The 16,730-nt window shown below is 37.8% G+C and overlaps 2 protein-coding genes across 13 annotated transcripts in view; both read right to left on the minus strand.

The window, feature by feature from the left end:
* Positions 1-50: 50 nt before the first annotated feature.
* MCMDC2 (minichromosome maintenance domain containing 2) lies at positions 51-12,117 on the minus strand. 2 transcript variants are annotated; one of them, XM_009668397.2, is made up of 14 exons: positions 11,091-12,117; positions 10,871-11,001; positions 10,635-10,694; positions 10,095-10,290; positions 8,943-9,065; positions 8,648-8,755; positions 7,218-7,346; positions 6,455-6,692; positions 4,350-4,555; positions 3,706-3,872; positions 3,145-3,321; positions 2,463-2,605; positions 1,777-1,886; positions 51-1,240 (listed from the first exon to the last, which is right to left on the minus strand). In XM_009668397.2, the coding sequence occupies exons 1-14, from the start codon at positions 11,236-11,238 to the stop codon at positions 1,074-1,076; spliced, it is 2,103 nt and encodes a 700-aa protein (XP_009666692.2). In that variant the 5' UTR covers positions 11,239-12,117; the 3' UTR covers positions 51-1,073. The 2 variants fall into 2 exon arrangements, 1 of the variants encoding a protein (XP_009666692.2); XR_011139196.1 differs by lacking the exons at positions 1,777-1,886; positions 4,350-4,555; positions 6,455-6,692; ... (5 more) ...; positions 10,871-11,001; positions 11,091-12,117 and having other exon boundaries at positions 2,463-4,314.
* Positions 12,118-14,433: 2,316 nt separating this feature from the next.
* Positions 14,434-16,730, minus strand: part of SGK3 (serum/glucocorticoid regulated kinase family member 3) — a 62,242-nt gene continuing 59,945 nt past the window's right edge. For all 11 annotated transcript variants that reach the window (XM_068932584.1, XM_068932583.1, XM_068932575.1 and 8 more), the window contains one exon: positions 14,434-15,844. In XM_068932584.1, coding sequence (XP_068788685.1) covers positions 15,674-15,844 — 171 coding nt within the window. In that variant the 3' untranslated portion in view covers positions 14,434-15,673. The remainder of the gene's footprint in view (positions 15,845-16,730) is intronic.

The following is a 16,730-nucleotide window of genomic DNA, read 5'->3' on the forward strand; positions in this document are numbered from 1 at the left end:
GGGTAATGTTTGTAGATATAAAATTTTTGATTTATATGTTCAGTGACTGAACCTTTTTGGTAAGGGTTTGAGAGCAGTAGCAGCATGATCTAACTTGGGATGGCATCCAGCCCGATTCACAACAAGCCTTTAGTATTTGTTTGGCATATCATGGACATATGTAGAGCGTGGACATCTCTGATATAAATCTTGCTCTGTATAATGTCTGCTGCGGTAAGCCTCCTAGGAAGATGTAATACAAGAAAGTCCATAGTGGGAGAAGCATACTGTACATCAGATAGCTAATGATTTTCCACCAAATCATTTTTTACACTTTTTTTTTTGCAGTGGTGTAGCTAAGCATGTGACCTCATTGAGCTGCTGCTATATCAGGACTGGTAACAACTCTTTTGCTTTCATGTAATGGTCTTTGTATCCCCTGCAGTCTGTTACCTGAAGTCAGGTGGTGGAAATACTATTGTTTTTCCAGTTGTACAACTGGGCACACCACCATCCTGGTCTAGTACTGTTGCTAAACATAAAGCTACCTAAGACAAACATCAAGCAGCATGGTTGGTGATAACTCATGTTCTGTGAATTTTTAAATATATAGAAGTAATAACTTAAGGTTGTCTTATGCTAGAAAATTTTTTAATGTACTTAACGCTATAAACATCTCACAAGGTGATACACTTGAAAAGAAGCAACAAGAAAAACAACAAGAAGTTCATAGTTAAAATGAAACACTGAACTCTCGGATTGTTAGTTGCAGTGCCTTTTTAAAAACACTCTGCTTTACTCCTGTGACAACTATGGATAAACAAAGATCATCAAGAGCAGACATCCACGTTGTGGCTGTAAGTCTTCTCAAAGTCATGGCCTTCCACAATGAAAACATCACTTCTGCCTTTAAACAATATTCTGTCATAGAAGTTGTGGTTAAATCCTGTCAGCTATGCTTTATTCCATAGCAAAATAGCACTGAATATACATCTTCCAAAAATATATAAACTTATTTAGTTGTATGTTCTTCCACATCTCCAGTGGGTCAAAAGCTAAAGTAGAAGCTTCAAGCTTTACTTTGTGTTTGCTCTTCACTCTTCATTAGTGGTAACATGAATTCCTGGGCTATATGCACGAATAAACTTAAGCAGTTGATGGTGACATTGCATTAGGTAAATATCTCTCTGTTGCAGGGAGTTCTCATCACTGAGGTCAAATGGAAATACAGCATTTGGTGCTACACATAATGCAGACTTACCTAAGCAGAGAAGAAATAAAGGTTGTCATGCAAACGGACTCGATAACCTTTTGCAAATAGCTTTTAAGCTGTGACACTTAAAAATGGTAACTTGCAATATTGTATTACTAGTGTTTTATTGTAATTCTTGTCTCAATGTCCTGTATGAACTACAACTGTGATGTTAGACAACCAAACAAAAAAATCTGTTTTTTTCTTTCTCCAGGTGAAAGCAGTGAAATTAGTTTAACCTTGGCCACTGTCAACCAGAGGAGTTGACAAATATCAAATATGCCAGTGTAAAGGATGGGGGCTTAGTGCTGGCCTGTGGCCTAATTATGTACGGTACTGAGACTTATCATAGGAAAGTCTTATCCAAAAGATTTTTTTCTAACATCAGTCCTTTTTTGCCAGTGGAAATCCTGTACTTTCAGTTGACCAAAAAAAAAGTAATGTAATACACTTCATTGTAACAAATTGAGATGAAAAATTATTTTTAATCTTACAAAATAGGGAAATGACTTATCCAAGACTAAAGAGTTGGTTACATTATTTACCGTGCTTTAGGGTAAGAGATGATTCAAGTAATAAGATGGCAATCAAAGCATCTTCCTCAAGTACTTTTGTTCTTAAACTTAATTTAGTATGAGCCTTAGACAGTGAAATCCTAAGAAATTAATATAAGTGTGTCAGATGTAGCATCAGAAAATATTGCAGAAATGAATGCGATATGTATTGTCCTTTTAGGCACATCAGTAAACTGAAAGCTAACTGCAGTTTTTTTCTCCAGACTGCAGCTGTGTAAACTTCCCACAAATACTGTGCACTTATCACAGACAAAGTAGGCATTGCTATGCATGACTGTCTTGTGCTGTGTTTATGACAGCAGTGAAAACTGGCATACTGTGTATTGCTAATAATTTTTTTTAACCTGAGCAATACAAAGCTGTGATCATTTTAACTCATTTTTTTTTCTTCCTAGATAGGTTTAATGGTGATATCTGTTTCTTAAATCCTTGTTTTTTACTGCTTGGCAAACCTCCTTAACACCCCCCCCCCCCCCGAATCAGTAGATAAAACAAAGGGCAGTCATAAATGTTATGATACTTTACACTTGAACCTCTCAAAACTTGAGAGTCCTGTCTAGACTTTATTGAACAAACCCCTTGACTTCTAAGCAGGTCAGCACAATTTCTATTTGAAGCATAACGATGTTTTCTTTAATATGAAAAGTAGGACATACAGCATTTTTAGTGCAGATGCTGATAATTTTGATCCATGAATAGCATCTCTTCTCACTCTGCGACTTGCAAGATAGTAGCCCTGAATTAGGTTTTCTGCTTCTGAACTCAGTTCAACGTGAAGATTCTTAGCAAACAAAATAAACTAGAGAGATGGTATAAATTTTAAATCTTTCACTATGGAAAATAAAGAATTTACATTTTTCACGTTTTTCTAACACACTAGTAACATAGTTGGGACAGTATATACCACAAATAGTTTTTACAAAGAAGCCTGTCACCATTCAGCCATGCCTAATGATTTATTTCAGATGTTAAACTATGTAACCAGCAGTTTGTCCATTACGTTATACTAGAGATAGAGATAGTTTATTTAAAATGAAGTATTTTTATTACTGTTTCCAATTTTACCTTGTCAAAAAATTAGAGATCTGTTTTCATACTCATGTTAACCTACCATGTTTTTCAGAAACAACAACAAATTGAACTTACTATTATTTTTATCAGTGGTAAGATCCTATTGATGGTAGTGGGAATATGGTGGGAGAGAAGCGTTAGGAAATGAATACTGACAGGTTTAGAAAACAAGCAATCTGAGTACAAGGAGAGAACCTTTTGATTTCAGGAACAGTACGATATTACCAAGTATAATGTATTTCTAAATTATTAGGTATTATTTGTTACCTCCTCATAATCCTGTGTTCTGAACTGCTGTGAGACTCTGTACAGCATTGCTTCAGGATTAATGGCTTTTTTCAAAATATGATGCACAAGAGGAAAAGACAGTCGACAAGAAGGAAATTCATTGTATATCAAAAGCCCAAAAACATCTAGAAGGTTAGGTGAAATCAAACTCAAGTCCTAAAGAGAAGACCCAGAGTAAGAAAACAGCCCATTTATTTTGGACTTTCTACTTGCAGAAACATTGGAGATCTTTTTACATCTAAAATGTTCAGTATGTATCCTGAGTGTTGCAAGATTAGCTAATGAAACATCTGTAATATATGCAGTACAATTTTGTGTCAATACTATTTTCAGACAGCTATTCCAAGCAAAATAAATGACAGACTTGCTTTTGGGAAATCTAGCTCATTTTAGAAGATACTTGATTTAAAGTGACTTAATTTGTGGCTTCTAGGGAAAAACAAATAAATGTGATTGGTTTCATTATTTCACAAGTTGAAATAACTGTAAACAAATGATTGCTCTATTACAGTTAGTGTTGTAACAGGGCCTGTGCCTTACCACCTGTCCTATTAAAGAGCTATCCTTTTGTACATGTTTCTTTGAGGAAGCATCCAGATCTACATAAGACCAAAAATTAGTCTGAACTGGAATAGTAACTTGCTGGTCCGCTTCTTCTCCATACTTCTTCCCAGGAATGAATATTGTTGTTGTTCTGCTCTCTAGCACTAGGACAGGACAAAATGTGCGAGTTACATAATCACTGCAGTTTAACTCTCAATTCTGTAGTCCCAAGCACAGCATCTGAAAACAATCACAATTACATGCAGCCCTGAATTGTGGTGATGATCACAGAGTTTTGAAGTTTCCAGACGGGCAGTTTTGAGGATGTATTTAGATTTGAGTGCCTAAATCCTCTAGAAGGCTACAGCATAAATCCTAGAAGCTTAAGGAATCTATTTTTCTTCTTGTCTAATCTAGGTGAGTTATAATTTTGTTAATTGATGGAGTCTGTGTGGCAAACTGAAACTTACAGGAGCTGGGCCTTTTTTGTTCTCATTTCTTTCAGACTTGGTCAAAATAGTTCACAGATTTTTCCCAGCAGTTGAGGGCCATAAGCTGAGAAATAAATCTAGCTGTGATTTTGCATATTTGTTTTTTACGTTTGTTTCTCTCTCCTTATTTGTTAGTAGATGTGAGATTACCTGACTGTAGAAATTCAAGTTTATCCTTTTTATATGAAGATAAGTCTCCTATGTAGCAGATACCACCTTTAGCCAGCAGAGCACTGCAAGCTTGAATACTAGCGCTTCCAGTTCCATGTTTATCTTTGGACACGGTAGGAAAAATTTCACTAGCAGATGGGTGTCGTATGCCACGAGGCAGAAGACAAATGCTGTAATTCAGAAGCCTGGAGGATTAAGTAATTCTGTCAGTCATAAACTGTAAAATTATTTTTCAGTTTTGCAAAACTTAAACAACTTAATACTATTTTATAATGATGGTTATAGTTCAGACTTGGTAAGCACCCACACTGCTCAATTAGAATCCACCTCCCCCAAATAAAATCCAGAATCAAAACCTGAATGTTTAAACTAATTTTGAATACAAAGGTAGAAATCCAAGCTCTCTCTCCTACAGCTACAAAAAGGACAGTATTTCTTAAATATTTAACATATGAGGCAAATGAGAAATTCCGGGGAAGTCAGAAATACTCTTATTCTACCAAAACTTTTCCACAGACCTAAAAAGGTAGTGGATTAGTAACTTTTCTTGCCATCTAGGAAAAAATCAAAAGGTTGGCAGGCTCTTCCTTCAAATCTTCCTTCCAGGCAACTCGCAGGCTCTTCCTTGCCTGAGTTACATCCCCAGTATTTATTGAAAAATTAAATTGGGGCGTAGGACCTTTTTTTTTTTTTTTTTTTTTTTTTAAATCTTGTAAACGATGTTCCTTGGCTCATAAAGATTGCAACTGTTTGGTTCCACAATCGAAGGTTCCTAATGATTTTTAGAGGTCAGAGCAGAACTTCTCCCATTTTTAATAAATGGGAGAAAAGTTATTAATTATGTGTTATATATCATAATGATATATATTAATATAAAAATAGTTTTTAAATAACCTACTATAACAATATAAATACAATGTAAGAAATGCCTGTTGTGATAGGCTAATGACAATAAAATGTTATGAGCACCTACAAGAACTGTCTTGTCTATAAATAACAGTAATTACCAAGGTTTAGAGTGCACAACCATTTTAATATTTACCCAGTATTTCCATTCTCAAACCATTCCGTTATGAGTGCCTATGACTTCTTTTTGAAAATTTATTTTTAACCTGGGGAGGAGGGGGAGAAATCCTTCAGCCCACATTTTCCCCCCAAATTTGAACTAGTTCCTATGGTAAATTTTTGAAATGGTAAATTTAATAAAGAAAGCATTTCTTCTACTACAGAAGAATAAACTCATTGCTGTTGATGAACTCTGAAATGAAAGCAAAATTCATGCCACTTTCAAAGATCTTCTAGAACAAGAAAAATAGAAAAATTAAGCTATGTTTTGTATTGGGGAAGGAAAAATTTTCTAATTCATGTAGATTTAAAACAGCATAACAGCATATGGAATTTAGATGCTGTATCCAGCTCATTCTTTTTTTGCAGTGCATGGGAAGTTAACAGTTTATAGTGGTGTGAAGGGGTGAATACAAAGAATACATAAAAGCATTTTGTTAATGGTAACAACAGCTGGTATGATCAATGTGTAATGGTCTACATGGCTTTTAATAGTTTTATCAGTGTAGTTCTTAGGAAAAAGTAATAGTGATAAAAGTCCAAACGTGTATTTATACATTTCTATTAACTGAAAATGCTGAAAGCTGGGAAGTTGGTGATTAAAAGACATAAAAGTGCTATGTTTAACGTGACACAAGATTTGAAAAGGAGAGACCTTTGCTTTTATCATCACCTGCTTCTAGGACTTCAGCTGTGGCTTCTGAAAAATCTTTAGTTTAACTTCTGCTAAAAAGTGCTCCTCTTAAAATCTAATGGGGATCATTACAAGAGTGTTAAAAAGTGTTTTTATTAGCAGTGAAGTTCTGAGTTAGATTTCTCATTTGAAAGAAACAAAAATGTCTCTGAGATTAAGAATCCAGTGTGACTTAGATTAAATAATAGTTAAGTTTGCTAAATCAGAACCCTGCATATTCTTCTTAAGTGTAGTCTCTTCTTTTTGGATAATACCAATACTGTTATCTTGAAAAAGATGCATGTTTTTTACCTGAATTTATGCAAGAAACAAGGAATTTATTTACCTATCAATTATTAGCGTGTCGCTTGTCACAATCAAGAGATCCAGGTAATCTGCTATCTCATTGGCTTTTTCACATGTCACTACTAGGCTCAGCAATATTGTGAGTTTGAGAGTATTGTAAGTGCCTGGCGGAACAACTTGAGAAGCAAAGATATTGGCAAGTACGGCTGTAAACCTCCAGCATGAACTTGAAGTCAGTGACAGTAGATACTTAAAATTGTCACTGATACAAGTAGGACCTAATTAAAACAAAATACAGATTAATAAGCGCTTCATAATAGATCTATGCAGAGACATTAAAACAAATCACTATTTTAGTCTTGATACAAAAGCTTATGAATAACTAAGAAGTTTAGCATTGGGCAAAAATACAAGATGTAAACAGCTGACTATTACTATTGAAAAATAACAGATGCTCTCTGCTAATACCGATGGAGCACGAAAGGAACAGTAAATTTCAGTACAACTGCCATTTAACATGATTTCAAAGTACCTTCAGTGGAAAGGAGAAGTTGGAAAGGAGAAGCTGAAGGAGAACAACTGCAGTAAACAATTAATCTTTAGTATCCCAAGGCATGGAGAGAGAAGTGGGCAAAGCATGGTATTTTCAAATGACAGTACAAATATATTTAAGACTGTAAGAGAAACGTCTCAAAGTAGTTTTCTAATATGGACCTCTATATAATAGGAACCTGTACTAATTCTAAAGCTTTTGTTTTAAAAAGTTTTATAACATTTTGGTCACTTCTGTGGAGCTGTCTTACCATTTGGTTTACACAGCTGTACACTACTGACTTCTATACATACTGTAGCTTGTGAGCCGTTTTGTACACAAGCTGGAATTCCTATAATCTTGTAGTGGTTTCCTATTGTCATTCTATTGGCCAGTTCATCTAGAAATAAAAAAAAAAAAAAAAAAAAAAAGAAAAAGAGAGGAACTTGAAGCTGTATTAGGGCATTAAAAGTTTTAAAGACATGATCAGAAAACTTTTTTTTTTAATATACAGTCTAAACTCTTGCAATTTTATGATTTAATTTAAGAAAACAGTTGTATTCCAGGTCCACCATAACATACTGGAGTGAAACGAAGCACACAGTTTTAATTTACTAGTGCAACAGGTAAGGGATGCAGACTGGCTGAGGAAAAGGTGATTCCTGCTAAAGAAAATGGCTAATGCATTTAGTTCTGCATTGAAAAGAAGATGGACTGTTTGGAGGCATGCATTGCTACTTTGAAATTTCTGGTGACATATTATCAGCTACTGTCCTACAAACATGGTGGCAAAGAATCACACTAGAATGGGGAGAGGGAGATGGAGACACAAATAGCTTTGGAAACCTTTGTGTTTTCGGTGAGTCTTAAAAAAAAAAAAAAACTTTTTTTTTTTGGAAATATGAGGTATGTTCAACCTAATACGACTCTCAGCCTACAAGATCCAGTGTAACCTCAGTCCTCGCTGAAGGCAAAGGGAATTTGACGCATGCCTAACTCACCACATCGCACCCATAGATTCTATTTTGTAGTAACATCTGCACAGTGTCACGACTTTAAGCAATGATGTACCTCATCATCTTGGAGCAGCTGTGAGCTAATTAGTTTTCAGGAAATTAGTAGTATTAATTCCATAGACTCTGGATATCATTATTAAAGCAGAATGGCTTTTATTTATTTGGTTTTTAAGCAAATTACGAATGTGTTAGTAAAATATGCTGGTCTGCTGTGATTTTAGTTGAATATTCATTTTTAGAGATCATTTACTGTCTGCAGTGAAAGATAGAAGCAGGAGAGGCCAAAAATCCTGGTAGAATCTGGAAAATGGAGGACTGGACTGAGGAAGGATGTTAGAAGTGCAACAAGCGAGTACAAAACAGTATTATCAAAGGAAGTAGAAAGGATAAAAATGCTATAGTTAGGATACTGTTGAACTGGCTAGGGAATTTGATTTAAACAAAAATATAAAAGTGAACACAATACAGTTTTGCAATGTATACTACCCTTTAATCACTTGGCTAATTATATGGAGGTTCTTTTTCTAACAAAATTAGGAAAATAACACTATATATGTTATCATGATGTTCACCACTTAATCCAGAGAAATAGACCTATAAGGAAAACGCAAGGAATTATTACAGTTCAGCTCTAAAACATTTTTATTTTAACAATTCTTAGTTATTAATTTAAAATTCAGCTTACCTCTCAAGAAAACTGTAAAAGTTTGAATCCTAAAATGTGCTTTACTGTTGGAATATCCTTTTAAAGCATTCAGAGCTTTCACATCAATCATTTCAACTACTTGTTTATCTTTCAAAACAAAGGCAAAGAGAAAGTTAATTCTCTTGGAAAACAGTACCAAGTTTTGGGGCTTTTTTTTTCCTTAAATGATCTGGTATATTTTACTCTTTATCTCCTTACAATGTTATTTTGTTTACTTATGTAACAGACGTAGGAAAATAACTGAGATCTAAAAATAAAACTACATAGTTCCTACCACCAAGTACTCTAAACTTCATGTCTTCTTGCAGCAGTGAAGAACACAAGCTGCAAACAAAATCATTCCTCACTGTGGCAGATTCCGTCGCTCCGGGCAGATGCACTCTTATATACCTAAATCCTGAAAAAAATTAATTCACTAAACGTACATACATTTTCCAAACATTTAAAATGAGGACACGGTTCTGATTTTAAACTTCCCATTACAAACTAATTAAAATACTGGACTGTGAACTTCCAAATGTATGAGTAACATCTGTTTCTGAAGACGAATGTACTTTCATATTGCGTGCGTCTCAGGTTGACTTGGGAGTTTCTGACACTGAACAGCTACTAGTAACATCAAGTGTATAATTTATTGCAGGTTGACCAGAAGATGGCAGAAATTCTTATTACATGTCAGCAAGGAAAAGAGCTTGGCCTGGCTTTCTGAGAAGCGGTGAGCAAGCCACTGCCTTGTCTGCCTTACGCGGAAATGACATTGAATACACACGTTATTAGAGATATGTGCGCTCATAAAGACAGCATTATGATTTATTCCAGTTTCCACACTGTGAGATTTGGCTTCTATTTTGTAATTTCTTGGTCTCCGTTACAGAAAGAAGCAAACGAAACAGCCTTAAAAGTACTTAAGAATTAATTCTGCAAAGATAAGTACTTCAGTAATATTAGTCAAAGGAGTAGTTTCACAAAAATCAGCTAATCATTACAGTAAATCAGTTCTGTGCTACACGCTTTTGCCTGTATAATAACGTCACTTAAGAATACTGTTCTCTATGATGTTTTGATATAACCAGCCTACGGATGACTAAGTCTTCTTGAAAAAAATTATTCTACTGGTACAGCTTTTTTTCATTCAGGGAATTTCTTAAATTATACTGGCAACATATCTCTTCTGCTCATATAAGTCGTCTCAGGACGAGGAAAACAGGCTGCTGGCATCGCTATACTTCCAGAACCTCTAGTAATGCTGAGCAGCTGCTGGCAAGCTCCACTACTTTCAATTAATCAAAATCATGCTGTGCTCCTTACACAAACGTCTGCGTAATAGCTCTGCATGGCAAAATACTTTTTAAGGCTAGATTTTTAATGCAAAACAGTTAAATTATTCAAAAGCTTTTGAAATAGTATTGATTTTTCTTTTTCCTACCTTCAGAAAATGGACAGGTTTCCTCAGTACAGAGAAATCTTGCTCCTTGTGTATATTTTGTTACAGTTCCCATCGCGATCACTATTCCTTCAGACTCATAAAATCTTTGAGATGTGTAATTAAATGGAAACGTAGAAAGACTCAGCATATAACTTGGTAAAGGTGGCAAATGTGTTGGTTTCAGCAGTATGCTAATCTAAGACGACACACAATTACATTAATACTGTGAGAGTAATTTTTTTGTTTTTAACTTCTAAGTAACATTTACTTAAGTGGTCAAATTCCAAGTGATATACAGCTATTAGAAACAGTTTTCAGAAACACATAAAGTGTAAAAGCAATTCAGGCTTTTATTTCATCGTCTCGTCATTCTTGGAATATGTCTGGGTGAGACTTCCAGTTATTTTTAATTACAAAGAACAGTAAACCAAAGGGAAAATTAAAAAGAAAAATTAATACAAAAATGATCTTTGCTAATACGTCACTGTGCTTAAACCATTTAAGATCTAACATTTAAGGCGAAAAATAATGCAGACTCACCTGGGCAATTGTCTGCAATTGTTCAATTAATGATAATGTTTTAATAGCTATGAAACATACCTGTAATTGGAAAACAACTTTGTTTTAGAAAGGAAAATTTAGTTCAAAAATAGCTTTGTCTGCTATATATGTGTGTATATATATATATATATATATATATATATATGTAGGTGTGTATGACTATATACACACATACACACATACATATACATATACACACACACACACACACTTACTGACTGAAAAATCTGTGCAGCTTGTATGGGATTATGAAGAATGTAGTTTCCAAGAGTTGCGTCTAATTCAGCAATATCAGAAGGATTTATTGAAACAATGAATCGATAAACAGCATAACTTTGTTTTGAGTCTGTAGGAGCAAAAAAGTCTTTTACATAAAAATAACACATTTGTTTAACACGATTTATAAATGTTAACAGAATGGCTAGCAATTAATACCATTATATTTCTTGCAATCATGCATAAATTTTTGAAGGCCACCACTTCTGTCAAGGTAAACGAGGACAATTTCCCTCATCCTCTGTATTTCGGGATGCATCTTCCAAAAATATCTTTGCAGTCCTATCAAAATGTCGAAATAAATCATGATGAAATTAGCTCAGAATTGGCCATGCTACAATAACAACACAAATATATATTAACAAAAAGTCATACAAAATCAGAATAGCCTCTTTTTCACACAATGCAATTCTTTAAGAATTTTTTTAAAGAAAGGCCCCCATTAAATGGAAAGTAAGTTCCTTCCAATGGCTCATGCATACTATATTCCCAAAGTAAATTTCTCAAAAATGCTCTAGTATTTTCTTTAGCGAATTATTCCCCCCCTCCAGCCTTAACAAAAACCATCAAATTAAAGGTTTCATTTAATTTCAATACCACCACGTAAATTATAGGTATAATCATCCTAGCAAAAGGAAGCCAGTATTAAATAAAATATCTGCTTTTCCTGAAAAGCCTGTGTGTGCAGTCGTAGTAGTTAAAAGGGTGAAACTGGGCAACAACTTTCTTTAAACTGACTTTCCTACTCTGCTGCCCCGCGAGGCACCGATTTTTGCAAACACTTTCGCCCCTTTGTGCACACACAAGATTTCTTATTCCCACAGACAAAAATGTCAGGACTGGGATTTTGGTTTGGAAGCTGACCGTGCTCTTCAGTGTTGGTTTAATTGCATCTGAGTCACAGCTCTGTATTTTTTAAACGTCAGAGCTCAGGAAACACCTCTCTTCTGAATTTAGCTGTGGCCAAAAAGCGGCACTTTGCACCCAGGCATCTCACCTACAGCCCTACAGCTTTCCGTCCACGAAGGGCGACCGACCTTCCCTGGAGGTGCCCGGTATGAAACCCTACTTACACCCCCCCAAACCGAGAAGCGCTCGCCGCGGCCCGGCGGATGCGTTGCCGCGGTCTGAGGCAGGCGGTTTCAAGCGCAAACCGTGGGAGCACGTCCGCCAGGGATTCCTTCGGTGTCCTTGGGACCGCTCCCACGCGCTTACAGCTCCCTCCTTTGAAGTCTCCCAAGGAGGAGGGAGTCAGATGCAGCTGAAAGCCAGACCCCCTCCGCTCACGACCCTTCCTCCCCGCAGGCACGGCCCCATCCCCACCCGGCCTCCCGCCCTCCTCCAGCCTGACAGAAAGGACCCCAAACCAGCCGACCAGGACTAAGCTATGGCCCAGGTCATCGTGCACCCAACGTGGCAATCGCCTGAGCTTCACAAGTTGAAGCCTGGCCAGCCCCACCACCGGGGTGACCCCGTTCACCAGTGCTCCCCCCCCCCGCCCAGCTGCAGGCCCAGCGCCTCCCCATCGAGCGCCCCCGCCCACCTCCAGCAACACCTGCCCCCAAGTCCCCCCTTCCTCTCTCCCCAAAACATCCTCCCAGACCCCCCCGTGCCAGCACCGCGCCCCTCCACACACCCAAAAGCTTTCAACCCCCCCCACCTCAAGCCCCCACCCCACCAGCACCCCTCTGCCGCCATGATGGAGGGGCAGCCGCGGGCAACACCTGCGCGACGGTGGCACCGGGGGGCCCGGGAGCGGCCGGTGTTACAGCGCTCCTGCCCGCCGCAAACTCACCTCCCCGGACAGCACCTCCGAGCTCTCCTGCGGGCTCGCCTGCCCTCCTCCTCCCGGCCTGCGTCCTGCCACCCCAAAGGCGGCACCTTCCCCGCTTTGGCCCCCCGGCACCGGAGGAAAGGCCCAGCGCTAACGCGGCTTAGCGAGAGACGCGCTCGCTACGGCGCAGGCGGCAGCCCCCCGCGTTAGGATTTTACCTCCCTTATTCCGTTTTTTTTTTTTTTTTTTTTTTTTTTTTTTGCCACAACAGAGCGGGAATACAGCAGGCGGCTCCTATGTAGCTCCTTAAAGGATCTCAGATGTAGGTTTTGCCACAATGACGCGTAGGCTTTTTTCCTCTCGTGAACTCGAGTGTTCTGCAAAGGAACTACTACGCTTTGGACCCAGCCACCTTACTTTGAAATCCGTCATTAATAACCGACGAGAGATCCTGAACAAGAGCACTATACATGGGAAACATCGTGAGATTTTACTGTTTAACGTTGTTTGCAGAGTCTGCGTTCCCCAGCGTCTGTAGAGGGTCCCTGATCCGACTGGGGCATTTCACAACGTGAACTGTAGTAACAGGAGCAAAGTTAACAAGCGCAGCAAGTGAAACGGTAACACATTCACACTTAGCCAAAAAGGCAGAGCCTGCCGAAGGAAAAGGCAATACAGGATTAAGCCACTCAGCTAGAAATAGTAACTACTTCAACTGTCATGGCCTCTTCCCTGTTTTATTTAAAAGGCAACAACACCCCCCGCCCCGACGAACTTATGACAAAGCAAAACAAAAACAGAAAACCACCTCCCTAACAAGGCAGGCAGCTAGCTACGGTCAGCTTGGAAACACGGGACAAAGAGACCTGGGTCTCTCTGGGGGTGGTAGGCCCCACAGCAGTCTCTTCCCCTTCCCATCGCTCTGCTGTACTGTATTTCCCGGCTGGAAGAAGCGGAGAGGCGGTTACAGCATGGGACTCCTTGCAGGAAGGAGCAGAAGGCAGTTCTGCTGCCCGCAGCAGTCCACGGACTCACTTCAGGAACATAGAGAGTAAAATTCACTATGCGCAGGGATGCCTCCTTTCTTAAGGTCAATGTCTGCCTTCCAGTCCATCAGAAAGATACACGTTTAGAAGAGCCCAAGACTCTCTAGGCTGCCAAATTAACTACATGAATCCTGTTGCTTCAGTTACCGACTGCCCTGAACAGCTATATGGCTATTACCAAGCTTCTTAAAAACTTCACAAAGTGGCACTATGGAAAACAAGCGCAAACTCCCTTCCCCCGCTAAGCAGCGATGCAGTTCGTCCCTTCCTTCCATCCAACGTCACCTCTTACTTATTTTACCCCTCTACCCCTTCTGACATCTTGCAAAACATTTGTTCAGCATCACATAACCACCCTGCAAGAGAGGAGTGAGACAAGCAAGGAATCCCATTTTAGCTTCCACTTCTCAATGGCTTTACAGTTGACATAACATTTTTTTCAAGCAAAATATGATCAGATATACTGCTCTCCCTAACAGTCTCAATTTTGGAGTGATCACGATGCAATCTGAATACCGTTTCTCTTGGCTAATTCTTATTTTGTCAAAATTCAAACCATTTAAATATTGATATTTATAAAACATTTAACTCTGTCTATTCATCTGTGTCTTATCAGACCTCTCAGATCAAGGCACTTCACTGAAATGTATTTATGAACAAAAAACTCGGAACAATTTTGAAGCAATAGACAAATGAGTTGTTATTTACAGGTTATATACATATATATCTATCTGTATCTCAAAAAACTACTACTGTGATAGGCCATTACATTACAATTGGAGCCAATTTTTGCATTGTTTAAAAACATTCCTTAAACACAAGCTGATCAGAATTATCAGTCTGTCCATACGTGTGTATGTTATGAGAAGCATATACTGATAGCTTTTCACATTTTTAAAATTATCATGGCAACTTACGTTATTTTTCCTAAACATCAAGTGAAGATTAAAAAAATGGTGCAAACTGGGACATAGACAAGTAGCTATGAATGTTGAAATACAATCCATTTGGAACATAGCAGTGTTTCAAATACAATAAATCAGTGAGAAATCCCTAATATTTGCCATGATTCCCTCACCCCATTCCCAGAAGGTCAAAGCAAGATTGCCTTTCAAGCAGTGATTATTGCATGTTATATCTTTGGAAAAGCAGAGTTTTAACCAAAAATATTTTTAATGCAGTTGAAATGTAGACATATTTATCTCTGGGAGGAAAACAAAAGTAGAAAACTTTATCAGTAATGTTATCAAATCAATCCAGTTAATTTGTTCCATCCTTGCTTTGAGTAATCCCCCATACCTCAGAAAATCCAGTTGAACGAATTGGGTACTTCAACAAATGTAAGAGCAACATTATGTGATCAGCTTTTCATTCAGTAGAAATCCTTCAGGCATCTCAGTCTTAACTTAAATTTAACCCCTTAAGTGCTGACAGGTAAATTAACTTGTATTTCAGATTGATATGACATGAAAAACGTTTATCTTTTTTTAAACAATGATATACAAAAGACAAATTGCATAGTTACAATTCAAGCACAAAGTCACTGTAAATAGGTACAAAGGCATTTATAAATTTACTAAATTTGCTGCTGTTTGAGCCAGCCAAATCTTAGATAGGTATGAATGTAAACCTGAAGGGGCTGGGGAGAACAGTCAGTGTTTTTGCTTAAAAAATAGATAAATGTAGAGAACATTTTTTAAAGGTTTTAAAAAATATTTTCTGCAGCAGGAACAAACAGTTCAAACCCCAAGGAAAGCTATTCAAAATGCCCAAATTCCTCCTATACAGTAGAGAAAGTCTGTTCATAGGTTTCAAACCTATATACAAAACGAGGCACTAGTTACACCATTTTGGAATGTGTTCACAATCCTGCCATTTCAGTCCACCCCAAGATTTCCAAAACACTGTTGGCTTCTAACTTCCTAGGAAAACAGATCTTCAGAAGGTGGTGCATAAGAAAACCCAACAAATGCATCATCTGCCTCTAGGACACTGGCATTAACAATGTTGTAATCAGAAGAAATGCAAACTGAGTATGGGACCATTTCTTCTGTAAACACTGCGTCGAAATTCCCAATATCATCCGGTCCAACCTAGAAAACAGAAAGATCCATCATTTGTCATATCAAGACCATGCATTTAAAAAACATGCTTATCCTTCAGATCTCACTTTAACTCTTGAGGCTCTCTACTTCATGAAATTCTTTCTCATGAAAGTACAGAAAGTTTAAGGAACCACACAACAGCATGCCTGAAAACATCTATTAAACACTTGTTTGCTTCTTCTAGGCTGGAGTTTAGCTCAAAGGCTACACACCTTTAGGATCTGACAAACCTAAGAAATACTAAGAAACGCCTGTTTCTTAAACGACTGCTAGGTGCCTGCAAAAACCTAACAAAACCACAACTTCTCTTTCTCCCTTTACCAATAATAATATTTTTGTGTGTTAAATTCTACCAATAGTAGTGTTATTACGATAGATCATCTCCCCAGGAGCACACCTAAGAACTAAAGCATATTAACATTTAGTCACAGAGAGAAGCGGCAAGGCAGTAAGAGCTTCTCTGCCAAACTCAACAAAAGGCAACGCTCTTATTTGATTTTAGGAAGGTCGTTATTTTCCTTTAAAGAATCCCTCCTAAGTTTCTGGACTAGCAATCATAGGTTGACTCAGTTTAAACTGACGGGAGAACAAACAAAAAGTAGAGAGGCAGCTAAGGCTTAACTTCAAGAAAGCATAAAATCAGTTATTTGTTAAGTCCTCTTTCCTCTTCTTTGGTCTTCACACCCTCCCAAAATTGACAATCCTTTGAAGGAAATGACTAGAGGAAACACAGTGACACATCAAGGTGAGTTTTAACTCAAAAAGACAGTATGTAAGTGTCACTGCTCAAAAGAGCAGTCAGCACTGAGGGATTCCCAGCCTTCACCATTCTGATACAAAAATACTCTTTCCAACCAGATGAACTGTCAAAGGC

This window comes from Struthio camelus, chromosome 2 (assembly GCF_040807025.1).
Source record: "Struthio camelus isolate bStrCam1 chromosome 2, bStrCam1.hap1, whole genome shotgun sequence".
NCBI classification, from domain to species: Eukaryota; Metazoa; Chordata; class Aves; order Struthioniformes; family Struthionidae; genus Struthio; species Struthio camelus.

What these genes read in the sequence shown, in the direction of transcription:
- MCMDC2 (XM_009668397.2), bottom strand. Translation starts at nt 11,238, where the DNA reads ATGATTTATTTCGACATTTTGATAGGACTGCAAAGATATTTTTGGAAG. An exon ending in TGATTGCAAGAAATATAATG is followed by an intron (nt 11,002 to 11,090) that starts GTATTAATTGCT and finishes TTGCTCCTACAG; the next exon opens with ACTCAAAACAAAGTTATGCT. An exon ending in ATCTCTTACCCTAAAGCACG is followed by an intron (nt 1,241 to 1,776) that starts GTAAATAATGTA and finishes TTCTCTGCTTAG; the next exon opens with GTAAGTCTGCATTATGTGTA.